The sequence below is a fragment of the Malus sylvestris genome, chromosome 14 (assembly GCF_916048215.2).
Source record: "Malus sylvestris chromosome 14, drMalSylv7.2, whole genome shotgun sequence".
Classification (NCBI taxonomy): domain Eukaryota; kingdom Viridiplantae; phylum Streptophyta; class Magnoliopsida; order Rosales; family Rosaceae; genus Malus; species Malus sylvestris.
The window spans coordinates 19690854-19711491 of NC_062273.1; the positions used below are offsets into that span (position 1 = coordinate 19690854).

At 37.9% G+C, this 20638-nt stretch overlaps 1 protein-coding gene across 1 annotated transcript; it reads left to right on the forward strand.

Moving 5' to 3' along the window:
- Positions 1-5553: 5553 nt before the first annotated feature.
- On the forward strand, positions 5554-8227 carry LOC126600919 (aluminum-activated malate transporter 10-like). The gene is made up of 6 exons (XM_050267624.1): positions 5554-6241; positions 6366-6506; positions 6607-6879; positions 6991-7106; positions 7254-7397; positions 7757-8227. Exons 1-6 carry the CDS (start codon positions 5896-5898, stop codon positions 8225-8227), a joined length of 1491 nt encoding a protein of 496 aa, XP_050123581.1. The 5' UTR covers positions 5554-5895.
- Positions 8228-20638: the final 12411 nt, after the last annotated feature.

Here is a 20638-nt window from a genome sequence, read left to right on the forward strand (position 1 = left end):
AGAATGGATGGAGAGAGAGATTATAAGGTTGTTGAAATACTTCTTCCATGATGGTATATGAGATCCGTGGAAACTACACCACTCAAGATCCTTACCTTAGTACTGCAAGAATGGAGAGAGAGAGAGAGAGAGAGAGAGAGAGAGAGAGAGAGTATAAAGTTGTTGAAATACTTCTTCCATGATGGTATATGAGATCCGTGGAATCAAAAAACCAGTGAGACCCGCATAAAATGAGGAATTCACTTCCTGAAATGGATGCAGTCGGATTCTTGGGTGAGACGAGGTATTTGGATTCCTGGAAATGGCATTCATTAGGAATCCAAGTTTTGTACCGATAATACCATGAAACTCCAAGGAATATTGTGACAGTGTGGGGAACGAATTAACGGATGGTGTTGTTTGCAGCCCTTGCGGGTTGTGCTGGTGTACTTCTCAGAGTAAGAGGAGGAGCAGAACGAAGTCAAGGTCTCTTTGTCTGGCGCGTGGCGATTGTGGAATTATGGTAGGGGTGGAAGAGTGCGAGGTGGTGGTTGGCTATGATGAGAGTTTTGTGGGGGAGGGGGAGGGAGTTGAGGCAGGGGAGGGTGAGAAAGAAGAGGATGGGGGAGAGACGGTGGTGGTGGTGGCTGTTGGAGAGGATGGTGTGGGTGAGATCTTGAGCATTTTGGTCAAGCGGCTGCAGAGAAAGAATGGGGAGAAGAGGGTGAGAAAGAAAAAGAAAAAAATGGTAAATTACACAAAACTACCTTAATTATTGGTCTCACGACACTATCATACATCATCTTTTAAAATTGATAATGTCATAACTCATCTTTAGAATTTGGTCCAATGTTATACCTTCTATTAGCTTAGCTGTGAATCTTTCAGTTAAATACTGATGTGGTTTAATTCGGAGTCCACTTTCTTTTAAAAAGTTAATAAAATATTAAAAAATAATAATTTATCCTTTAAAAAAAAAAATTACCCAAACACCTATCTTCCTCGACCCCTTCCCCTTCCCTGCAACCCCTGACCCATTCCCCACCCATGTCGAGGTCTTTCCGTTGAGCAAGAACACGACGAGATTCAGAGCAAATGCACAAATAGAATTGGTCCTAAAAATAAAAAAATCGAAATGGAAGCTCGATGAATCGCGCAAAACCGAGTACTCGATAATCTAGGGGACAAAGTGGAAAGCCAAGCAGCAAAGCACGACATAGTAGAAAGATGTGATGGGGTAAGGGTAATGCCTTTGGATGTGAGGAGGATCTGGATTAAGACAAGGAGGGTGACCTCGAATGTGACGGCGCTGAGTTGGAGGATGACGCCCCAGGTGTCGAATCGGGCCTCGCCGTAGGCGGCGATAGCGACGTCGATAGAGATGGAGATCATGTTGACCATGGTGTTGGTCTTGAAGGACTCATTTTTTTAGGAGACGCATATGGAATAGACATCGACAGGCATGAAAGCCTTAAGCATCCAGAAGGCGGAGTTGGAGAGCCATAGGGAGAGGGAGTAGAGGGCACCGATGGGGAAACCGGAGGAGAGGTAGAGGTCGCAGGACATGGTGACGGGCTCGACGAGATGGAAGACGTGGACGAGGAGGAAGACGAGGGAGGAGCAGAAAGACATGTGGATAATGGTGAGGGAGATAGGGAAGGGTTAGTTATACATCTTCTTGTCGAGGATGTATTTGTTGTAGACAATGATGCTGAAGGAAATAAAGATCTAGATGGTGACATAGGTGTAAGAGAGGAGGATCTTTTTATCACGCTCTCGCTCAGGGAGCCACCCTTGCCCATTTTTGAGGTGGGTTTTCGGCATTGGTGGGGGTAGTTGTGGTGGCTCCGGTGCTGGTGGGAAAGAATAGGAGAGAAGGGTAGGGGGTTAAGGAGGAGGAATAAGAAGTCAGATTCAAAGTGATAGAAGAATGGCGTGAGAGCTTGATTTTAGTGAGAGAAATGGGGTAAGAGGTCAGGGGTTGCAGGGAAGGGGAAGAGGTCAGGGAAGATTGGTGTTTAGGGTTGTTTTTTTTAATTTATTTTTTTAAGGGTAAATTATTATTTTTTAATATTTTATTAGTTTTAATAGAAAATGGACCCCAAAACATTAAGCTAATGGAAGGTATAACATTGGACCAAATTCTAAAGATGAGGTATGTCATTGTCAATTTTAAAAGATGAGGTATGATAGTGTCGTGAAACCAATAGTTGAGGTAGTTTTGTGTAATTTACCCAAAAAAAAAGCAAGTAAATTTTATTTTGGTTTACTTTATGTTGATATTCTTAATAAGGTTTAGGGGGATTAAAAGTCTTCTCTATCATATAGAAGCAAATAAAAAATAAGTATTACAAGTGACGATGAATACTATTAGACCGTAATACTACGTGACAATAAAAGATAATTCTTTTTTATATATTAAATTCGTACTAATCTATGTGAGTAAGAGAGCCTTCTACATACATGTACTTAAGGGTGAATAAGAGTATTTTTTAACAGCCACTTAGTAATACAAGCTAGTGGCAATCATCTTCACTTGTAAGTGAGAGGTCTTAAGTTCTTTTTTTGCCAAAGATGAATTTGAACCATATTATTACTAGCTTATTGTGAGGCTAAGCTCAACCTTCCTTATTTTTAAGTGAGAGGTCTTAAGTTCTTTTTTTGCCAAAGATGAATTTGAATCATATTATTACTAGCTTATTGTGAGGCTAAGCTCAACCTTCCTTATTTTTTGTTAAAAAAAAAAAGTATTTTCTAACAGAAAGAATAAAAGTTTTACTAAAAAATAAATAAATAAAATATTCTCTCCACTAAAAAAGTTAAAAAAAAAAAAAGGAGCTTTAATGAAAAGGGCTTGAGCCAACAAATATTTAACCAAAAACCATCCCAAAATGTTATTTAACCAAAATGACTCAAAGTTTAATAAAAAAACCATCCAAAACTATTGTCCACGGGTCAAACTTACAAGCACAACCCGCTACAAATCTACACTTCCGTAAAGGGTTGTGATTTTCACACACCCTTAACTACTTTTCCCACACCTCTTCCTATTTTTTAATAGTTAATTGGTATCCTACTATTTAATCTTCCATATATACCCTTCCTACTTTTTTATGGTAATTAATGAAAGATTAAATAAGGTGGGGGTATATATGGAAGATTAAATAGTAAGATACCAATTAAGTACTTAAAAATAGGGAGGGATGTGGGAAAAGTAGTTAAGGGTGTGTGAAAATCACAACCCTTCCGTAAATACCCCTAAATGATTCGATTTTGTCCTGACTCTTCACCAACCTCAACCAAGCACGAAACCGCCATAATAACTCCTCGTCTTCCTATCAAATCGAATTCCCCCATTGCAAAAACAACCAAATCAAAGTTGAAAAATGAAGCATTCATCGGAACAAAGCCGCCGAAACAAGTTCAAAGAAGTTTAATGGTAGAAACCAGCGAAAATGTGTCTGGAAAAAAAAAACCAAAAAACCAAAACATAAAACTATTTTTGGAGAACCCAAAACATAACACTGTTTCTGGAAAAAAAAAATCATATACAATGATTGTTTTGTCTGTGCACAAACAAACACTGTATCTGGAAAGAAAAGAACCAAAATCCAGAAACAGTGACTTAAATTCCAGAAACAGTTACTTAGATTCCAAAAATAGTGACTTAGATTCTAGAAACAATGACTTAGATTCTAGAAACAATGACATAGATTCCAGAAATAGTCTATGTTTTAATCTTTGATTGTTTCTTTTCTTTTATGCATCAGTTGATTATATTTAAAAAACATAATGTTTATTTTGGTTTGAATCCAAATACAGTGAATTTCACTATTTCTTTTCTATCTTACATTTAAGAAACAATGTGTCTATTTCCTTTGGATCAAGAAACAATGATTTAGATTCAAGAAATAGTGTTACTTGAAATCCAAAAACAATTTATTTTTATAGTCCAGAAACAGTGACCCGTTGTTATTATTGAATAGCATGCAGATCTCAAATTTATTTTCTGGAGAAACAAACGATGAACTCCACTGACGAAGAAAAATTGAAAAACAGTACCTCGAATACACTATGAATAATAACGACGATTATATTTCAACGAAATAATAAAAAATATAAATTAAATAGCATAAGGATCTATATTTTTGTTTCAATGAAAAAGAAGAAGGTCTGCAAAACAATGATGAACTCTATTAACAGCGAAAACTGGAACTCAACTTAAAAAAGTTAGGGGTAAAATCAACAAATCATAATTTATTATAATTGGGCCATTTTTAGTTGGACTACTTTAATATGGGTCTTGTACTAATCATTAAACAAAACTTATAACATGGTTTTTTTTTATTAAAACTAAAACTTTTCAAGTCTTTTTCATTAGTTTTCCTGAAAAAAAAAAAAATTTACTAAAAATAATTAACATATAAAATAGTTTAGTTATTGTCACGCCTGGGACCTGGAGTCGGTGGAAAAATTAACCCTACGCTTGGCGTGAGATTAAAAAATAAAACGAAAAACAAACTTCTCTTATAAAAATAACTCCAAAAACCCTTACAAGGTGTAAAAAAAAATAATAAAATAAAAACTCTTAAATCCCTTGTCTAACACAACCTCATCTCATCTAGTTTGTGTCTGGCCAAGTAACTCATCTGTAAAATAAAAGGTCATTCACACTATAAAAATATGATATAATATCAAAGCTTTAACCACGTAATGCCATATCACATCGTCCCTTTACATGTTCATTACATCTTTCATCAAATGTAACTCATTACGTGACCCTTAATGGCCTTCCTACTCTAATGTCTCTGTGTGCATTTTACATTCATCCCTCGGATTAATGCAACACTAAAGTTGTCATGCTCCATGAACATTTCCAATAATTCAGATTTCACTATATTAATAATTCCAAAAGCATTTCAACAAATTCAACATACTTGACTTGAAATAAAGATATATTTGTAAATAGATAAATCTCATGATAACTCATGATTTTCGTTTACCAAAAAAAAAAAAAATAATTACAACACATTACATAAATCACACACCTTATTAATCTTAAACTTGGGCAAGACAAGCCAACTAACATTTCCACGCACAAACCCTAACGCTCTCTCTTTTTCTCCGGGTTGTATGCACTGCATGCTTCCTCAAGCTTTGCAGGAACTCACATATTTATAGTGGTGATATGGCGGCTGAAAGAGTCATCTAATTGGTTCCAAATGGATGACACGTTATAACCTTGGCTCCAATTGGATAACCAAAGGCCTGATCTCAACAGCTCATGCTTAAAATTCATGAGTCACATAGATACATGTCCTTGGTCATCATGTGTTGACCAATATACAACCCTAGTCGACACATATATGTTTTTATATATATAAGACAACACAAAATATAATTATAAAATACGGGTTCTCACAGTTATACCGGGCATTAGATTTTATTGTGATTAATATGAATTAGGAAACAATTTATATAGATCAATGTCATTTCTATTCTGATTTCTGACAATTTTATTAATAACTTCAACAAAAATCTAATTTTTATTTCACATCATTTTAATTTCTCTCAAACAAGTGCATGCGAGGGTTGAACACTGTCGTGACCTACCCAACGCAAAAAACAAACAAGTGTATTGGCCTTTAGCTGCTGACTTTACTATGGTGGGCGGGAATGTCTATGTAAAATAATGATAATAATATTGGAAGGTGGACGGGAAAGCCTGACTGGTAATTGCATTGGATCGTATAAGTCAATGTGCAGAACTATTGTGGTCATTCCCTTCTAATATATATACACTTCAACACTCCCTCCGCTTTCCTCACCAACAATCCTCTCATCTACGTGACCATCTGTCGTATAGTTCGGTTCGTCTAATCCTTTATTTTTCTCGTTATTTTCGTTTTTAAAGAAATGGCTCAGGAGAAGGAAGCGATTGGCGCAATGGAGTGGAAGATAAAAATGGCTGGCGGGTCATCTGAAAGTTTGGCTCCCACCAGAGCACGAGGGTGCCCCGGCATAGCCTGGCTTGCATTAAAGGGTCTGGTTGTAGGATTGGTTATGAAAGTATGGAACTTTCTGAAGAAAGCTTGGGACATGGGACACAATGAGCCTAGAAAGGTGATCCATTGCCTCAAAGTTGGGGTGGCCCTCACAGTTGTCTCACTCTTTTACGCCATGAGACCTCTATATAAAGATGTGGGAGGAAATGCCATATGGGCAGTTATGACAGTTGTGGTTGTCCTTGAAAATACCGTTGGTAAGTTACAACTATTTTTCTCCTTTGTTTTTTACCACGATTTAAAGGATGAGTGCGATATTAGCTCCTCAATGAAGGTCACAAGGCGAAAAGCACCCATTAGTAACTTGTTATGTGCATGCAGGTGCAACATTAAGTAAAAGTATAAACAGGATTTTTGGAACATTTCTCGCTGGATTTCTTGCCATCGGCATCCATTGTATTGCGGATCGATTCGGGAAAGATATTGAGCATTTCATCACTGGATTTTCAGTTTTCTTATTAGGTATGTAGTAGTCTTATTAATCTCATTTTACTTTGTAGTAGCTATAAATAGTACACATAAGTTTAATGTGTTACTGTTACTGTTATTCTTTTTTCTTCAGCTTCTGCAGCAACCTTCTCGAGATTTATACCGTCGGTGAAAGCCCGATTTGATTACGGTGCCATGATCTTCATCCTCACATTCAGCTTAATTTCGGTGTCGGGTTACCGGGTGGATCAGTTATTCGACCTGGCCAAACATAGAATGTCGACTATCATCATTGGAACTTCCTTGTGCATTGTCATAACCATGATCATTTGCCCCATTTGGGCTGGGGAGGAACTCTACATGCTCATCACTCGGAACATGGAAACGCTTGCCAATTCCTTAGACGGTACAAAATTTAATCCAATCCCAACAAGTTTAGGACAATTTAATCCCAACTTGTGTAGTTGTCCTAGGACAATTTTGCTGACAGTATAAAATTACCCACTATATTCTTCAGGTTGTGTGGCAGATTATTTCAATAATAGTGGAGGCTTTGCTGGTGACAAAGAATCTGACAATAAATTGCTTGGCTACAAGTGTGTTTTGGGTTCAAAGGCAACAGAAGAATCCATGGTATTGCAACAGAAACATATATAATTTCATGGTGTAATTTTCATTTTTGATTCAATAAATTCTCTTGTATCATCGAGATTTTTTTCTTTAAAAAAAAAAGGAATATGTATATATCTCTAATAGGGCCATTAATTGTCCATTTTATAGGCCAATTTTGCTAGATGGGAGCCGGCACACGGCCGATTCAACTTCCTGCATCCATGGAAGCAATACCTTAAAATCGGGGCATTAATGCGTGACTGCGCTTATTGCATTGAGGCGCTCAACAGTTGTGTCAATTCCGAAAATGAGGTAAATTTTGTAGTCTACTAAAAGCACTTTTATCAAAAACGAATTGAAATTTCTAATTAAATTTCAAGTGCTTTCTAGAAAGATACTTGAACTGCTTCATGCTTCATGAAGAAGAATCTACTAAGTGTTTCTCCACTATGGCACTTCTAAGTGCTCTTACAACCCATAAATAAGTTTTTCTGACTTGTTTGGTCGGACGTTGTAAAAAATGCTTTCAGTTATTTAAAAATGCTTTTATTAGCGCAAGAATGACTTAAATTGAACCACTTTGATATGAATTAAGCACTTTCAGTTGTCTAAAAACGTTTTTATTAGAGCAAGAATGACTCAAATCGAACCACTTTCATATGAATTTACAGGTATCTGAGCTCACAAAGACGCATATCAGCAACACTGCCATAAAAGTAAGCTCAGACTCCTCAATGGTGATAAAAGAACTAGCAAGGACTATGAAAACAATGAAGAAATCATCTGCAATAGATCTCCTAGTGGGAGAAATGAACAATTCAGTTTTGGAGCTCCAAGAGGACTTGAAATCTCTTCCTAAATTATTCATTAATCCACAGCCGCTTCTGCAAGAACCCGAAAGTCCTGAAAACAACAATAAAACAAAAGCAGAAGCAGCAGCAGTTGCTCTCATGGACATAATTCCACTTGGGACTTTAACTTCTCTGCTGATTGAGATTGTTGCTAGGATTGAAGGCATGGTTAGTGCAGTTCAAGAGCTGGCAAAGCTGGCCGAATTCAAGGCAGTCGGCGATCGGAAGGCGAATCAGAATCAGACTACTAACAAAGTTATACCAGATCAAAGTGCCCTCCAAAGGGTTTGAGATAGATTTGTACATTGATTATTGTTCTTCGTCGATTGTTTTGCCAAAAAGGGGGCAAGAAATATATAGTAATGAGGTGGTGCTGTAAATTATACCAATCTAACAAATTGAACATAATTCAAAATCTGTCAATTGATCAAACTTAAATTTGATCACCGTGTATACATTGATCTGAGATTTTAAAATCTAAATGGCATGTTTGGAAAATTTTATTTGAACTCAATATCTTTACATCAAAATAATAATTTTTTATAACAAATTAGCAAATATGCCTTTCGATGAATGAAAAAGAAAAGAAATGAATAGGGTACTTTTATACGCAACCCCACAAGCTACTAAAACACCCCACCTTTGATGTTTTGCTCCTAAACTTCCAATATTGCCCTTAATTAAACTCCCAAAACAGGTTAGGTCATCTCCAACCGAAGGGTCCAGAGGGCCAGAGGGTCGAAAATAGTCCGAAAACCATCTCCAACCGAGGGCTAGGCCAGAGAGCTGTGGAATATGAGAGGGCCCCACGGAATCGGAAAGGGCTGGAGGGCTGGCCAGAAAAAATGGAAATCCTGTCGGTATAACTGACAGGAATACGTTCATATTAAGTTATATAAATGCATTACTGTCGGTTATAACCGACAATAATACATTTATACTAAATAATATGAACGTATTTCTGTCGGTTATAACCGACAAGAATGCTTTGAATTTTTTTTACAGCTTTATTATTATTTTTTATTTACAAAATTTTTCCTATAACTTCTTTTTTTTTTTAAATTCTATTTTTTTCCTATAACTTTTATTTTACAAAATTTGTTTTATATTTTTTTAAAATTCCATTTTTTCCTATAACTCCTATTTCACAAAATTTGTTTAATTTTATTTTAAATTTTATTTTTTTCCTATAAATTCTATTTCAAAAAAAATTGTTTCATTTTATTTTAAATTCTATTTTTTTCCTATAACTTCTATTTCACAAAATTGTTTCATATTTTTTTAATTCTATTTTTTTTCCTATAACTTCCTAAGCCATTATACAACATTAAATTAAATTAAGTAACATGAAACAACATTAAACAATATGAAACAACATTAAATAACATTAACCAACATAAAAATTATACAACATAAAAAAACATTTAACAAAATGAAACTTAAACAACATTTAAGTTGTAGTTTTTAAATAATAAATTATGTTTGGCGCTATGACCCTTTGGCCCTCAATTGGAGACGGTTTTTTGTGACAGGGCTAAAACGAGCCCTCTGGCCATGGTGAAAATTTTGTTTAAGCATTCCTGTTGGATATAACCAACAAGATTAATAACAATGTTGTCTGGTATATCCGACAGGAATGCTCACATTTATGGCCAACCCCGGGCTGGCTGGCTGGCTAAATTAGGCCAACCCTTTGGCCCTTTCAGATTCCATGGGGGCCATGAGCCCTCTGGCCTAGCCTTCGGTTGGAGACAGTTTTCGGGCTATTTTCGACCTTCTGGCCCTCTACACCCTTCGATTGAAGATGGCCTTATCCACCCCACCTACCCACCAAGGGCCACTCAACATCGACCTCCTACCCGAAATCTTTTAGCGGCCATCGACATCTCCTCGTTTCTATCTTTTTCATTCACTCTTTCTATCTGTATTTGGCCAAGTGGAAGGTAGCCCTGAACTTTTACCTAGCTTAGCCATCTCAATTCCAAAGCTAAGTCAATAAACTACAAACATGCCAATGAAACATTATAAATTGGGGTGAAGATTGGGGACAAAATGACTAGTGGTGACGCCTACACTAGCGAGGCAGATGACAGCCTGATTGGGTGGTGTTTGTAGCTCAATGAGAGGGTTGTCGTGGTGGAGAGATTTTTCAATGTGACGGGTACAGGAGGTGGTACACCATGTGTCAATATACAAATGGTGGGATATGTGTGCTAAAAAGTTAATAGCTTAAAAATGAAATTTCCCACCACTTCTATTAAAACATGTGGTGTACCACTTGTGTTCCTTTACAATTAAAAATTTCACGTCGTGGTGGTTGCCAGTAGTGGGGTGGCTCATTGCTGGGTTTCTGATTTTTTTTTAATGGGTAAAAGTGGGATTTTAAAAGGAAAAATTAGATGCGTGGTGTTTGGAGTAGTTTGGGGTGCCAATAGAATTGCCTAATGAATATGAATAATGCTTGATTGTAAAAGAAAAGCAGCAAGTCCTGCATGGTATTCAATTAGAAATGAACATGTGCCCAAATAATTAAAGAAGGCCTAAACAGATAAACGGCCCTTCTTGAATTTCTTCAATATGGGTCGTAAACAAGGACGAGTCTTGGGCTTGTATCTTGGACGAATTTGGAAAAAAAAAACGCATCCGTTTTCTCTCAGGCACGAACCTTTTCCTCATGGAAAGCTTGAGAACAACTTGATTCGATTTCACAGCAGAGAGGAAAAGATTAGGGTTCATACCCTTTTGGAAATAAGGATCTGCATAGGTTGGTTTCGAAAATTGACTGACCAATCCAACACCTACCTCTCACTATAAGTAACTGCAATTGCTGCAAGATCACAGCTTGGAGTGCTTTGAATTCGTGTTGAGCGGCCTTGAGTTCATTACGAAAATCTACGAACGTGGCCCCTAAGTTCGAGACATGAGTTTCCATGGATTTACTCGAAGCTAGACGTATCATACAACGAGGAAAAGATTGAGATGGACAAACGACTAACTCAATACCAATGTTAAAACCCAACTCCACTTGTTTATCAATTGCACAGTACCTTCTTGTATTACAAAAAGACTATTACAATAATTAACATAACTCTTTAATTATTACAGTTATTGCTATTTATAATAACTTCCTAGCTTACTCCTTAAGCTACCCTTTAATAACTTTTAACCACCTCTGACAACCTCAACAATCCAATCTTATCCATTTGGCATCCTAACAATACCCCTATGAAAACCTACTAATACAGAAAACATAAACAAGTACAATTGAATAAAAAACATATCAGAAATTGACAACTTCTGAAAATTTAAGGTAATTAGAAGATAGTCCATGTGGTAAAAAAATTAGGATTTAATCCCTTGTGGTATAGTTCATTAATAAATTTAGTCAAAAAGTGATTTTTTTTTCGTTAAATGCCTATTAAATGCAGAGATAAAAATGTACTTTGATATGTGCACCTTCTTTTTCCTTCTTCTTCCTTCTTCCTCGTCTTTCTTCTCTCCCTAATCAAGGAAAGTTTGGGCCTTTTTATCAGAGGAAGTCAAATATGCAGTTTCTAGAGAGAGAGATGTAGAGACTAACATTATCAAAGTCATAATCAAGTGCTTGGGTCCAGAGCTTGACTTGTCGAAGAACATGGAGAGAGTGACTAGAACTTCCCTTTCTTGGGCTACCAAAACAACACCAAATTCCTGCAAAGGACTGAGATCCTCTCCTGATCTTACTCTACTGATCCGATAGATCCTTGAATCTTAGCCGTTCATGCAAATCGAACGACCAGAAATAAAATCCTCTTTTTCACACGAAATGAGGTTGCCTCTTCCCTTTCTAGGTTCTTCCAATCAGTTTCGTCTCCACTTTCTCTTTTTGTTCATAGCACCACTGCCATAGTTACCAATTATGAAGGCCCATAACTCACTGTTTTTTTTTTCTCTTTCTAGTCTCTTTGTTTTTCCCCTTTGATTGCATTTGACTGCCAATAAGTGATTAGAAATGTTTTTTCTTTCTTTCTTAGTTTCAGTGATATGAGACCCAAAAATTTTCCTTGCCTTTCTCCATGTCAAGGTTCTGAAAAAAAGGGTAAATTATATTTTACCCTCTTAGGTCTCGATTCAATTACAACCTCATACAACATCTTTAAAATATTTCAATTTCATACATTTACTATTATTTTATTTCAATTTCATACAACCAATCTCATACTTTTGTGCCACGTAGCTTTAAAAACTTAATAAATAATTTAGAATATTAAAATAATTTAATTAAAGAAAAGTAAAAAAAAAATAAAAACCAATCTTCATCTTCCCCACCTGAGCCCACCCCATTCTTCCATCTCTCATCACCCTTCCTTTCCTCATTAATTCTGCACCTCCATCTCTAACCCAAAATTCCAAATTCCTTGCTAGGGTTCTCGTGGACGCCCTTGTCGACAAGAATTGGGACCCTGACGAACAAATGTGCATCGGTCGAAATAATCGGGACCTCGACGAGAGCGCATCCGTGCATAGAACTCTTGGTTGCCTTCAAGAATTTGATGGAGGTGGTATTAGGACAGATGATACATCATCCATTTCTGATTAAACTGAAAAGCTCCAACTATATTCCATGGCGAGCGTTGTTTGCTCCTATTTTCCGGCGATACAAACTTCTCGGTGTGATTGAAGGAACTGAGATCTGTCCACCGCCTCTCTTGGCTGATCGCTCGCTGAATCCTGCTTTTGAAGAATGGTATGAAAAAGATCAAAATCTGCTGATCTAGTTGAATTCCACACTTTCTGAAGAGATCATTCCGTTCACGATTGGCGTTTCATCCTCTCGCGAGCTTTGGGTGAAGCTTGAACAACGTTTTGGTGGTGTTTCAGAGGCTAATATTCATCAATTGCGCTCACGCCTTCAATCGGTTCAGAAAGGCTCCAATTCTATCTCGGGATATCTCCAGCAAATCAAGGAAATTGTAGATTCATTACATGCTGCAGGTGCTTCCGTCTCCGATCGTGATCTAATTGCTGCTACTTTACATGGTTTGCCTGATGAGTTTGAGTCCTTCATTGATTCTATCATGCTTCGTTTGTCTTCGACGTCTCTGGATGAACTTCACGGTCTTTTACTTACCAAGGAGCTTTCTATGGCTCGACGAAAGACAGTCTCTTCAGCATCTGTGGTTGAACCATTTCAGGCTTTCTCTGTGCAATCTCAGCCTCCTCTGCTTCCTACTCCCTCGACATTTGCTGCTCAGTCTTCCCCACTTTAATCTGCCTCTCGGTACAACTCAAATCGTGGCAAGCCTCCTAGGGGTCAATTCATTTCTAATCGAGGTAATCGCAATCATCGTGGTACTTTTAATCCTAATCGTGGTAATCGGATTTATCAAGGCTTGCGCAATCATCAAGGTTCTTCAACCTTCAAAGTACCCTGTCAAATTTGTGGATCTACCAGTCATGAGGCCATTGACTGTTTTGATCGCATGAACCCCGAGATCTGTGGTCGTATTCCTCCAGCTAAACTTGCTGCCATGTGTGTACATCATTCTGCTAAACCATCTCAGCCTTGGTTAATTGATTCTGGAGCTACATCCCACATCACCAATGATATTGCTAACATCTCTTCTCCTACTCCCTACACTGGAGAGGACAAAGTGTATATTGGAAATGGTAAAGGTTTATCCATTCATAATGTTGGTTCTTCCTCTCTGTACACCCCTCATCATTCTTTTAAGCTGCAGAATGTCCTTCATGTTCCTTCCATGGTACATAATCTTTTATATGCTTCTAAATTTCTTGAGGATAATGATTGTGTATTAACTCTTGACCCTTATGGATCCACTGTCAAGGATCGTATTTCGGGGAGGATGCTTTTGCGGGGACCGGTTAGAGATGGTTTCTATCCACTGCAAAGTTCCAGTACCTCTTCTCCTTCTTTACATTCTGCCTTTCTCAGTGTTAAAGCTCCTGTCAAAGTGTGGCATCAACGCTTAGGTCATCCATCTTCTTCAATATTTCGCAGGGTCCTCTCTACTAATAAGCTTGCAGTGAATGGTAAATCTTCGGTTGACTTCTTCTGTTCAGACTGTGCTCTAGCTAAGAACCACAAGCTTCCTTTTGGAGTGGCTTCTTCAACTACAACTCGTAGCCTTCAACTGTTGCACTGTGATTTGTGGGGACCTGCTTCTGTTAAATAGTAGTGGCTTCCAGTACTACTTACTTCTGGTTGATGATTTTAGTAAATATAGCTGGTTTTTCCCTTTGAAAGCCAAGTCTGATGTATTTTCTACATTTGTTGTTTTCAAAAACTATGTAGAAAATTTACTTGGAAATAAAATACAAACTTTGCGTTCAGATTCAGGGGGTGAGTTCACTGGTCACTCTTTTGCTTCCTTTCTTCGAACACATGGTATCCTTCATCAATTTAGCTGTCCGCATACTCCTGAACAAAATGGATGTGCCGAGAGGAAGCACATGCATCTTGTTGAAACAGCTCGTACTTTACTTGTTGCTTCTCATGTACCTCATGTGTTTTGGGTAGAAGCCTTCTCGACTGCCATATACCTTATCAATCGCCTGCCCATCTCTGGTCTTACAATATCTCTTTGGGAGATTTTATTTCATCAGCCGCCGGATTATTCCAAACTCAAAATATTTGGCTGTCAATGCTTCCCATGGCTCAAACCTTATGTGCATAGTAAACTGGATGCTAAGAGCAAAAACTGTATATTTTTGTGCTACAGTCTTCAACACAAAGGCTATCGCTGTTTTGATCATATTGACAACCGAGTCTACATCTCTAGACATGTAATTTTTCATGAAGACGCATATCCTTTCAGTCCCTGCCTCTTCATTACTCTCGGTCAGTCAATGCTGCTCCAGTTTCTTCTTCTTCCATGGACATTTACTTTAGCAAGTTTACTCAACCTGCTATTCCAGGTGCTGCTACTTCATCTTCCTCTAGCCCGAGGTCTCTTTCATCACCAGGTGCTTCTCATCCTGACTCTATGCCTGATCGTTCTGATGTATCACCACCTGCATCTCTGCCTGCACGTCCTGATGTATCACCACCTGCGCCAAGCTCTCTTCCCATTTCTGTTAATGTTCATCCTATGGTTACCAGATCTAAGGTAGGAATTTACAAACCTAAGGCTTATGCAGCAACTAAACATCCACTCCTAGTTCCTCTTGATTTTGTTCCAAGCACCTATTTACAAGCATCTAAGTATGCTCACTGGAGGGCTGCTATGCAGGATGAATATAATGCATTACTTTCTACAGGAACTTGGTCTTTAGTTCCTTCTCATTCCACTCAAAATGTCGTCGGCTGCAAGTGGGTGTTTCATGTCAAGACAAAAGCTGATGGTACTGTCGATCGATACAAAGCCTGGCTAGTGGCCAAGGGCTTTCATCAGCAAGAGGGAATTGATTTCCAAGAAACTTTTAGTCCGGTTGCTAAACCGGTTACCATTCGAATTCTGCTTACTCTTGCTGTTCAACACAATTGGTTCTTAAATCAATTAGATATTAGCAACGCCTTTCTTCATGGTGACTTAAAAGAGGTTGTTTACATGCAACAACCCCCTGGTTTCATTTATCCTCTCTTTCCCGATCATGTATGCAAGCTCAGAAAATCTTTGTATGGCCTCAAACAAGCGCCTCGCGCTTGGTTTGATAAACTGTTTCAAGCATTACATGCTCTTGGTTTCACCCAATCCTCCTCTGATGCATCTTTATTTGTATTGAATGGTCCTCAGTTGGTTATAGTTCTTGTGTATGTGGATGACATTCTTGTCACTGGGCCTAACTCCACTCTCTGTCATCAGTTTATTCAGCAGCTAAGTGACAGCTTTCCAGTGAAGGATCTTGGTCCTTTACACTACTTTTTGGGGTTGGAAGTTCAGAGGTCTTCCCACGGGATCTTTCTTCATCAAACAAAATATTTACTTGATCTTCTCCAGCGGACAAATATGGAGGGTGCAAAGCCTTGCTGCACACCTCTTGGCTCTAAAAAACTGGATCACAGTGGGTCTCTTCTCTCCAATTCGACTGAATATCGGTCTCTTGTTGGAGGTCTTCAATACCTCACCTGGACTAGACCGGACATTGCTTTTGTTGTTAATCAGTTATGTCAATTCACGCATGCTCCGCGTGATCAACACTTTCAGGCCGCTAAAAGAGTCCTTCGTTTTCTCAAAGGTTCTTTTTCCCAAGGACTGTGGTTTACCAAAGGTTCTGTTGATCTCTCTGCCTATTCAGATGCTGATTGGGCTGGCTGCACGTTTGATCGGCGGTCGACTACTGGTTATTGTGTTTTTCTTGGCTCTAATCTCATCAGCTGGAGTGCCAAGAAACAAAGCACTGTTGCTCGTTCTTCTACAGAAGCAGAATATCGGTCTATGGCTCACACAGCTGCAGAACTCACTTGGGTCTGCAAAATTCTTCGTGACCTTCACTGTTCTATTCCTAAACTGCCTACTCTGTGGTGTGATAACATCTCCGCCATTTCCTTAGCTTCAAATCCTGTATTCCATGCTCGCACAAAGCATGTCGAGATTGACTACCACTACATTAGAGAACTGGTTTTAGCTCATCTGCTTAAAGTGCAGTTTGTTTGCAGTGCAGATCAATTGGCTGATCTACACACCAAGTCCTTGTCCAAAACCAGATTCCGCTACTTGTGTTCCAAGCTTCATCTTGGCATCAATTCTGATTCCTCCTCTCGCTTGAGGGGGTGTATTAGGACAGATGATACATCATCCATTTCTGTTAATGATAAATAGTTTGGAAAAACAAAATGTAGTTAGTTTTGTTATTAGTTGTGGTTAGTTAGGATTGTAAAAGTTCAGTTAAGGAAGCTAAGGGTATAAATGTAAAGAGCCAAAAGGCTATATATATGTACATCCATGTAATTGTTTATTCAGTCAAGAAAATACAATCTTACAGAAGAAGATTTGTTTCTCTTTAGGTGGAGTGCAGAAGTCTCACACCGCCATCACGGTAGAACCTCGATGTAGTTGTTGCCTGATTTGGACCTGCCAGCCTGATTCGCAACTCGAAGGAAAACTCAAATCTGAACCCAGTTCCATCTGCTGCCTGACCAACCTAGATTTGAACCCGCTGCTAACTCATCTATCAGAGACCTACTTGTTATGCGAATTGAAGAAAGTCTTCCTTGTGTGAGTAATTTATTGCAAATTTTGGGTTAGAGATGGAGGTGTAGAATTAATGGGGGAAGGGTTGGGTGATGGGAGATGGAAGAATGAGTGGGCTCGGGTGGAGAAGATGAAGATTGGGATTTTTGGTTCTTTTTTTTTTTAAATTTTTTTATGGATTTTTTGGTTTTTTGGTTTTTACTTTTCTTTAATTAATTATTTTAATATTCTAAATTTGTTATTAAGTGTTTAGTCACGTGGTACAAATGTAGTAGCCACGTCAGCACAAATGAAGATCTTATATTTGCCAGGTCATCACTTAACGGTTAATTTAACAGACTTTGTAACAGTTATATAAAATTGAAATAAAATAATAGTAAATATATGAGATTGAAATGTTTTAATGATATTGTATGAGGTTGCAATTGTACTGAAACCTGAAAAGGTAAAATGTAATTTATTCAAAATAAAAAATAAAATAGAAAACCTTAAGAATTGTTTTATGTTTTTCCTATTAAGGGCTCAATGGAACTAATGATAACAAAATCCACGAAGAAGGTTGGAGATGGAGGCAGTGAACAGAGATAGACACAAGAGAGAACATTTAGTGAACATAAGAAAAAGGTGGTGCTGCATCGTTTTATGTGATTTTATGGATGATCAAGATTTGATGATCCGTTGGATCCGCAAGGAGAGATACGAAGAAATAGAAACAAGGCATACTTCTCAGAGCTAGTTTTGTGAAAATACAAACTACAGAGAGTATAGAGATGAGGAAGAAGAAGATGCACATGTTAAAGTACATTTTTACCTTTGCATTTAACATACATTTAACGAATAATTACTTTTGAACTAAATTTGCTAATGGACTACACCACAAGAGTTTAAATCATAATTTTTTTTATCTTGGAGCCATCTTTCGATTACCTTACCACCACGAGGATTGTTTATCCGATTTAAGCCATTGAAGAATTGAAAACTTGAACTAACATCACCACAATTGACAACAACAAAAAATAGTCCTAATTGGATAAATGGTCCACGTGGTCATAAAGTATTCGGAAGATAACCCCTGTGGTTAAAAAATTTGGATTTAAACCCTATGGTCTAAACCTGTTAGGATTTATATCCGAAATTAGAACTTGTGTCATTCCTCTATTAGGTTTAGGTGGTTTGGTTAAGGAGAACATTTGATTTTGGTCACATTTCTTCCTCCCCATTCCCTCAACTTAATCTGCACCATGCAAGTAGCAGCCAAGAACTTCACACTCTGCAATGGACTTAGCAAATCCAACAACTCTTCAATGTCTTGAGCCTCTCACAATATGCCGCCTTCATCACCCCCTCCAACCCACTCAACATCACCTTCATCACCACATTCACCAGCCCTTCCAGCTCCGTCGTCACTTTTCTGTTCCTCGCCCGGGTCACCAGCCAGGCCAATTCCACCATCCTCTTGTCCGCCATCGCCACCTGCTGCCTATCCATTTCCCTCTCCACCTTATCCTCCTTGTACCTCATCTTTTGCCGCAGCTGCTCAACCTTCCTCACCTGCTCTTTCGACATGGAAACCAGCCTTGTCGTCTTCAACGACTCGATGAGCTAAAACAACATTGATGGCTTTTACCCGGTGAACCAGGAATACGCATTCTCCAAAGGGCTTGACCAAACAGGGCAGAAGAAGGCCATGACGTCATCTCGAGCAGCAACCCACTTCACGGTGTAATACTCCTTGTGAAGGTTGGTGGTTTTCGACACCAAAGCCCAAAGCTCCGCCTCGTTCTGCCGTGTCTCCTCCGACAACATGAGAAGTTGATGTTGGAGCTGCTCGACCTGAAAAACCCATTTCTCAAAAAATGCAGAGAAACTCTGCTCCACCTGCAAGCTACTAACAGAAGAATGACAGAAATTCTAATTTCGGGCATAAATCCTAACATACTTATACCATAGGTTTAAATCCGAATTTTTTTTCCACAAAGACTATCTTCTGAATACCTTATGACCAAGGAGACCATTTTATCCAATTAGGCCAAAAAAAAAATCGATGACCAGCAAAAGAATTTCCACACAATTCTCACAGATCGGTCTTCCCTAGCAACCACCCTTCTCCGGCTTCCTCACATCAATGCTCTTCTTCGACTTCCTAACACCTTCCCGAATCCGGATAGAGCCTTAGACATCGAGCTTTGGCTCTTGGATTGGTTTGTTGGGTTAATGGTGTTTCTGCTCATAGTTTCTAATTCAATTGTTCAAACGTATGTCCCGTTTCAATTAGATTTTCAACATGACTTGCTACTTTTTTTTCAACCACCGAGCATTATTCAATGAATAGTAGAACTCAAAACCAATCGACAATCAACATAGTTTATCTTTACACTCACTCCCCCATTTTCCCCCTTGAATCAAAACATTTCTCCTTGATGTCATCGACGGCCACCATCCTCCCCACCTTTTCTGTCTATTTCTCTACCCTCTTTTCTCTTTCCCCTTAATTCGAAGAGGAACTGCAATACTCTGTCGGCTTTGCTATCGATGATGACTTTGCTTGTTCTTCTGTCAACTCCCTTCCATACTAACTTTCTCTCTTTCCACGTTTGCCCGCCGGTTGGAACCCATATTTTCCATTTTCATACCTTCATTAGTCGTTGTTTATTCCCCAAGCTTCCAACCTTTGATGTTTTCCAATAAAAACAAATAATAAGAGTGAAATGTGGATTTAGTCCCTCAACTATCACCTTAGTGAAAATTAGGTACCTAAATTATTGTTTTGGTAAAATATGTCCCTAAATTCATTAAAAATTGCTAATTTCATCCTTACTAATATATTTAAAGCTATTTTATCCAAGTTTTCGTCAACTAAAGTCACTTGACACACTTTAGAGTGTAATACCGTCATTTTCTCGCCTATAAGCCCTTAACATTTCATATAAGTTGCAAATCTAATGTCTAATTTACCCTCCAAAGTTAACTCCATACATTATTTCTTTATGAAAAATTACCCATCCACCCTCTAATGTGTATCACTTGCAAATAACGTGACTAAAATTCACGGAAAAATATTGAATATAGTAGCTTTGAATCTAATATTAGGGACATAGTTTATAATTTAAGGATTGATTTTTCTGAAGAAAAAAAAAAGTTTTCGAACCTAATTTTTACTAATGTGATAATTCATAGACTAAATTGGCAGGTAAATCACCTAATAATAATGTTTCTCTCTCTCTCACACACACACACAGAGAAGGTGGATTCCTGGCTCGGATGAATTGAATTGGATTCAAGGGTTCCAATTTTAATCCAAAATATCTTCAGCATGAGAATTGTTTTTCAATTCCATTCCAATTTGGAAAAATCATAATTTTGGAAAACTTTTGGTTGTATTTCAAAATTCTTTAAATAATAACTTGAAACATTGAATATTTCCAACAATTTGAAGGGTCAAAATTAAAAGTTCATATTGAAAACATGAAGAAACCATAGTGGGAATACATCCGCTTTATAAGAGAAGAACAAGCAGAGTGTCACTTTGACATAATTATTTCAACATAAAGCCAGTTACTTTAGGCAT

Bases quoted from the DNA above. Each gene is read 5' to 3' on its own strand.
- LOC126600919 (XM_050267624.1), top strand. From the start codon at position 5,896: ATGGCTCAGGAGAAGGAAGCGATTGGCGCAATGGAGTGGAAGATAAAA. The intron at 6,242-6,365 runs GTAAGTTACAAC...ATGTGCATGCAG, and splicing joins TGTCCTTGAAAATACCGTTG to GTGCAACATTAAGTAAAAGT. The intron at 7,398-7,756 runs GTAAATTTTGTA...ATGAATTTACAG, and splicing joins GTGTCAATTCCGAAAATGAG to GTATCTGAGCTCACAAAGAC.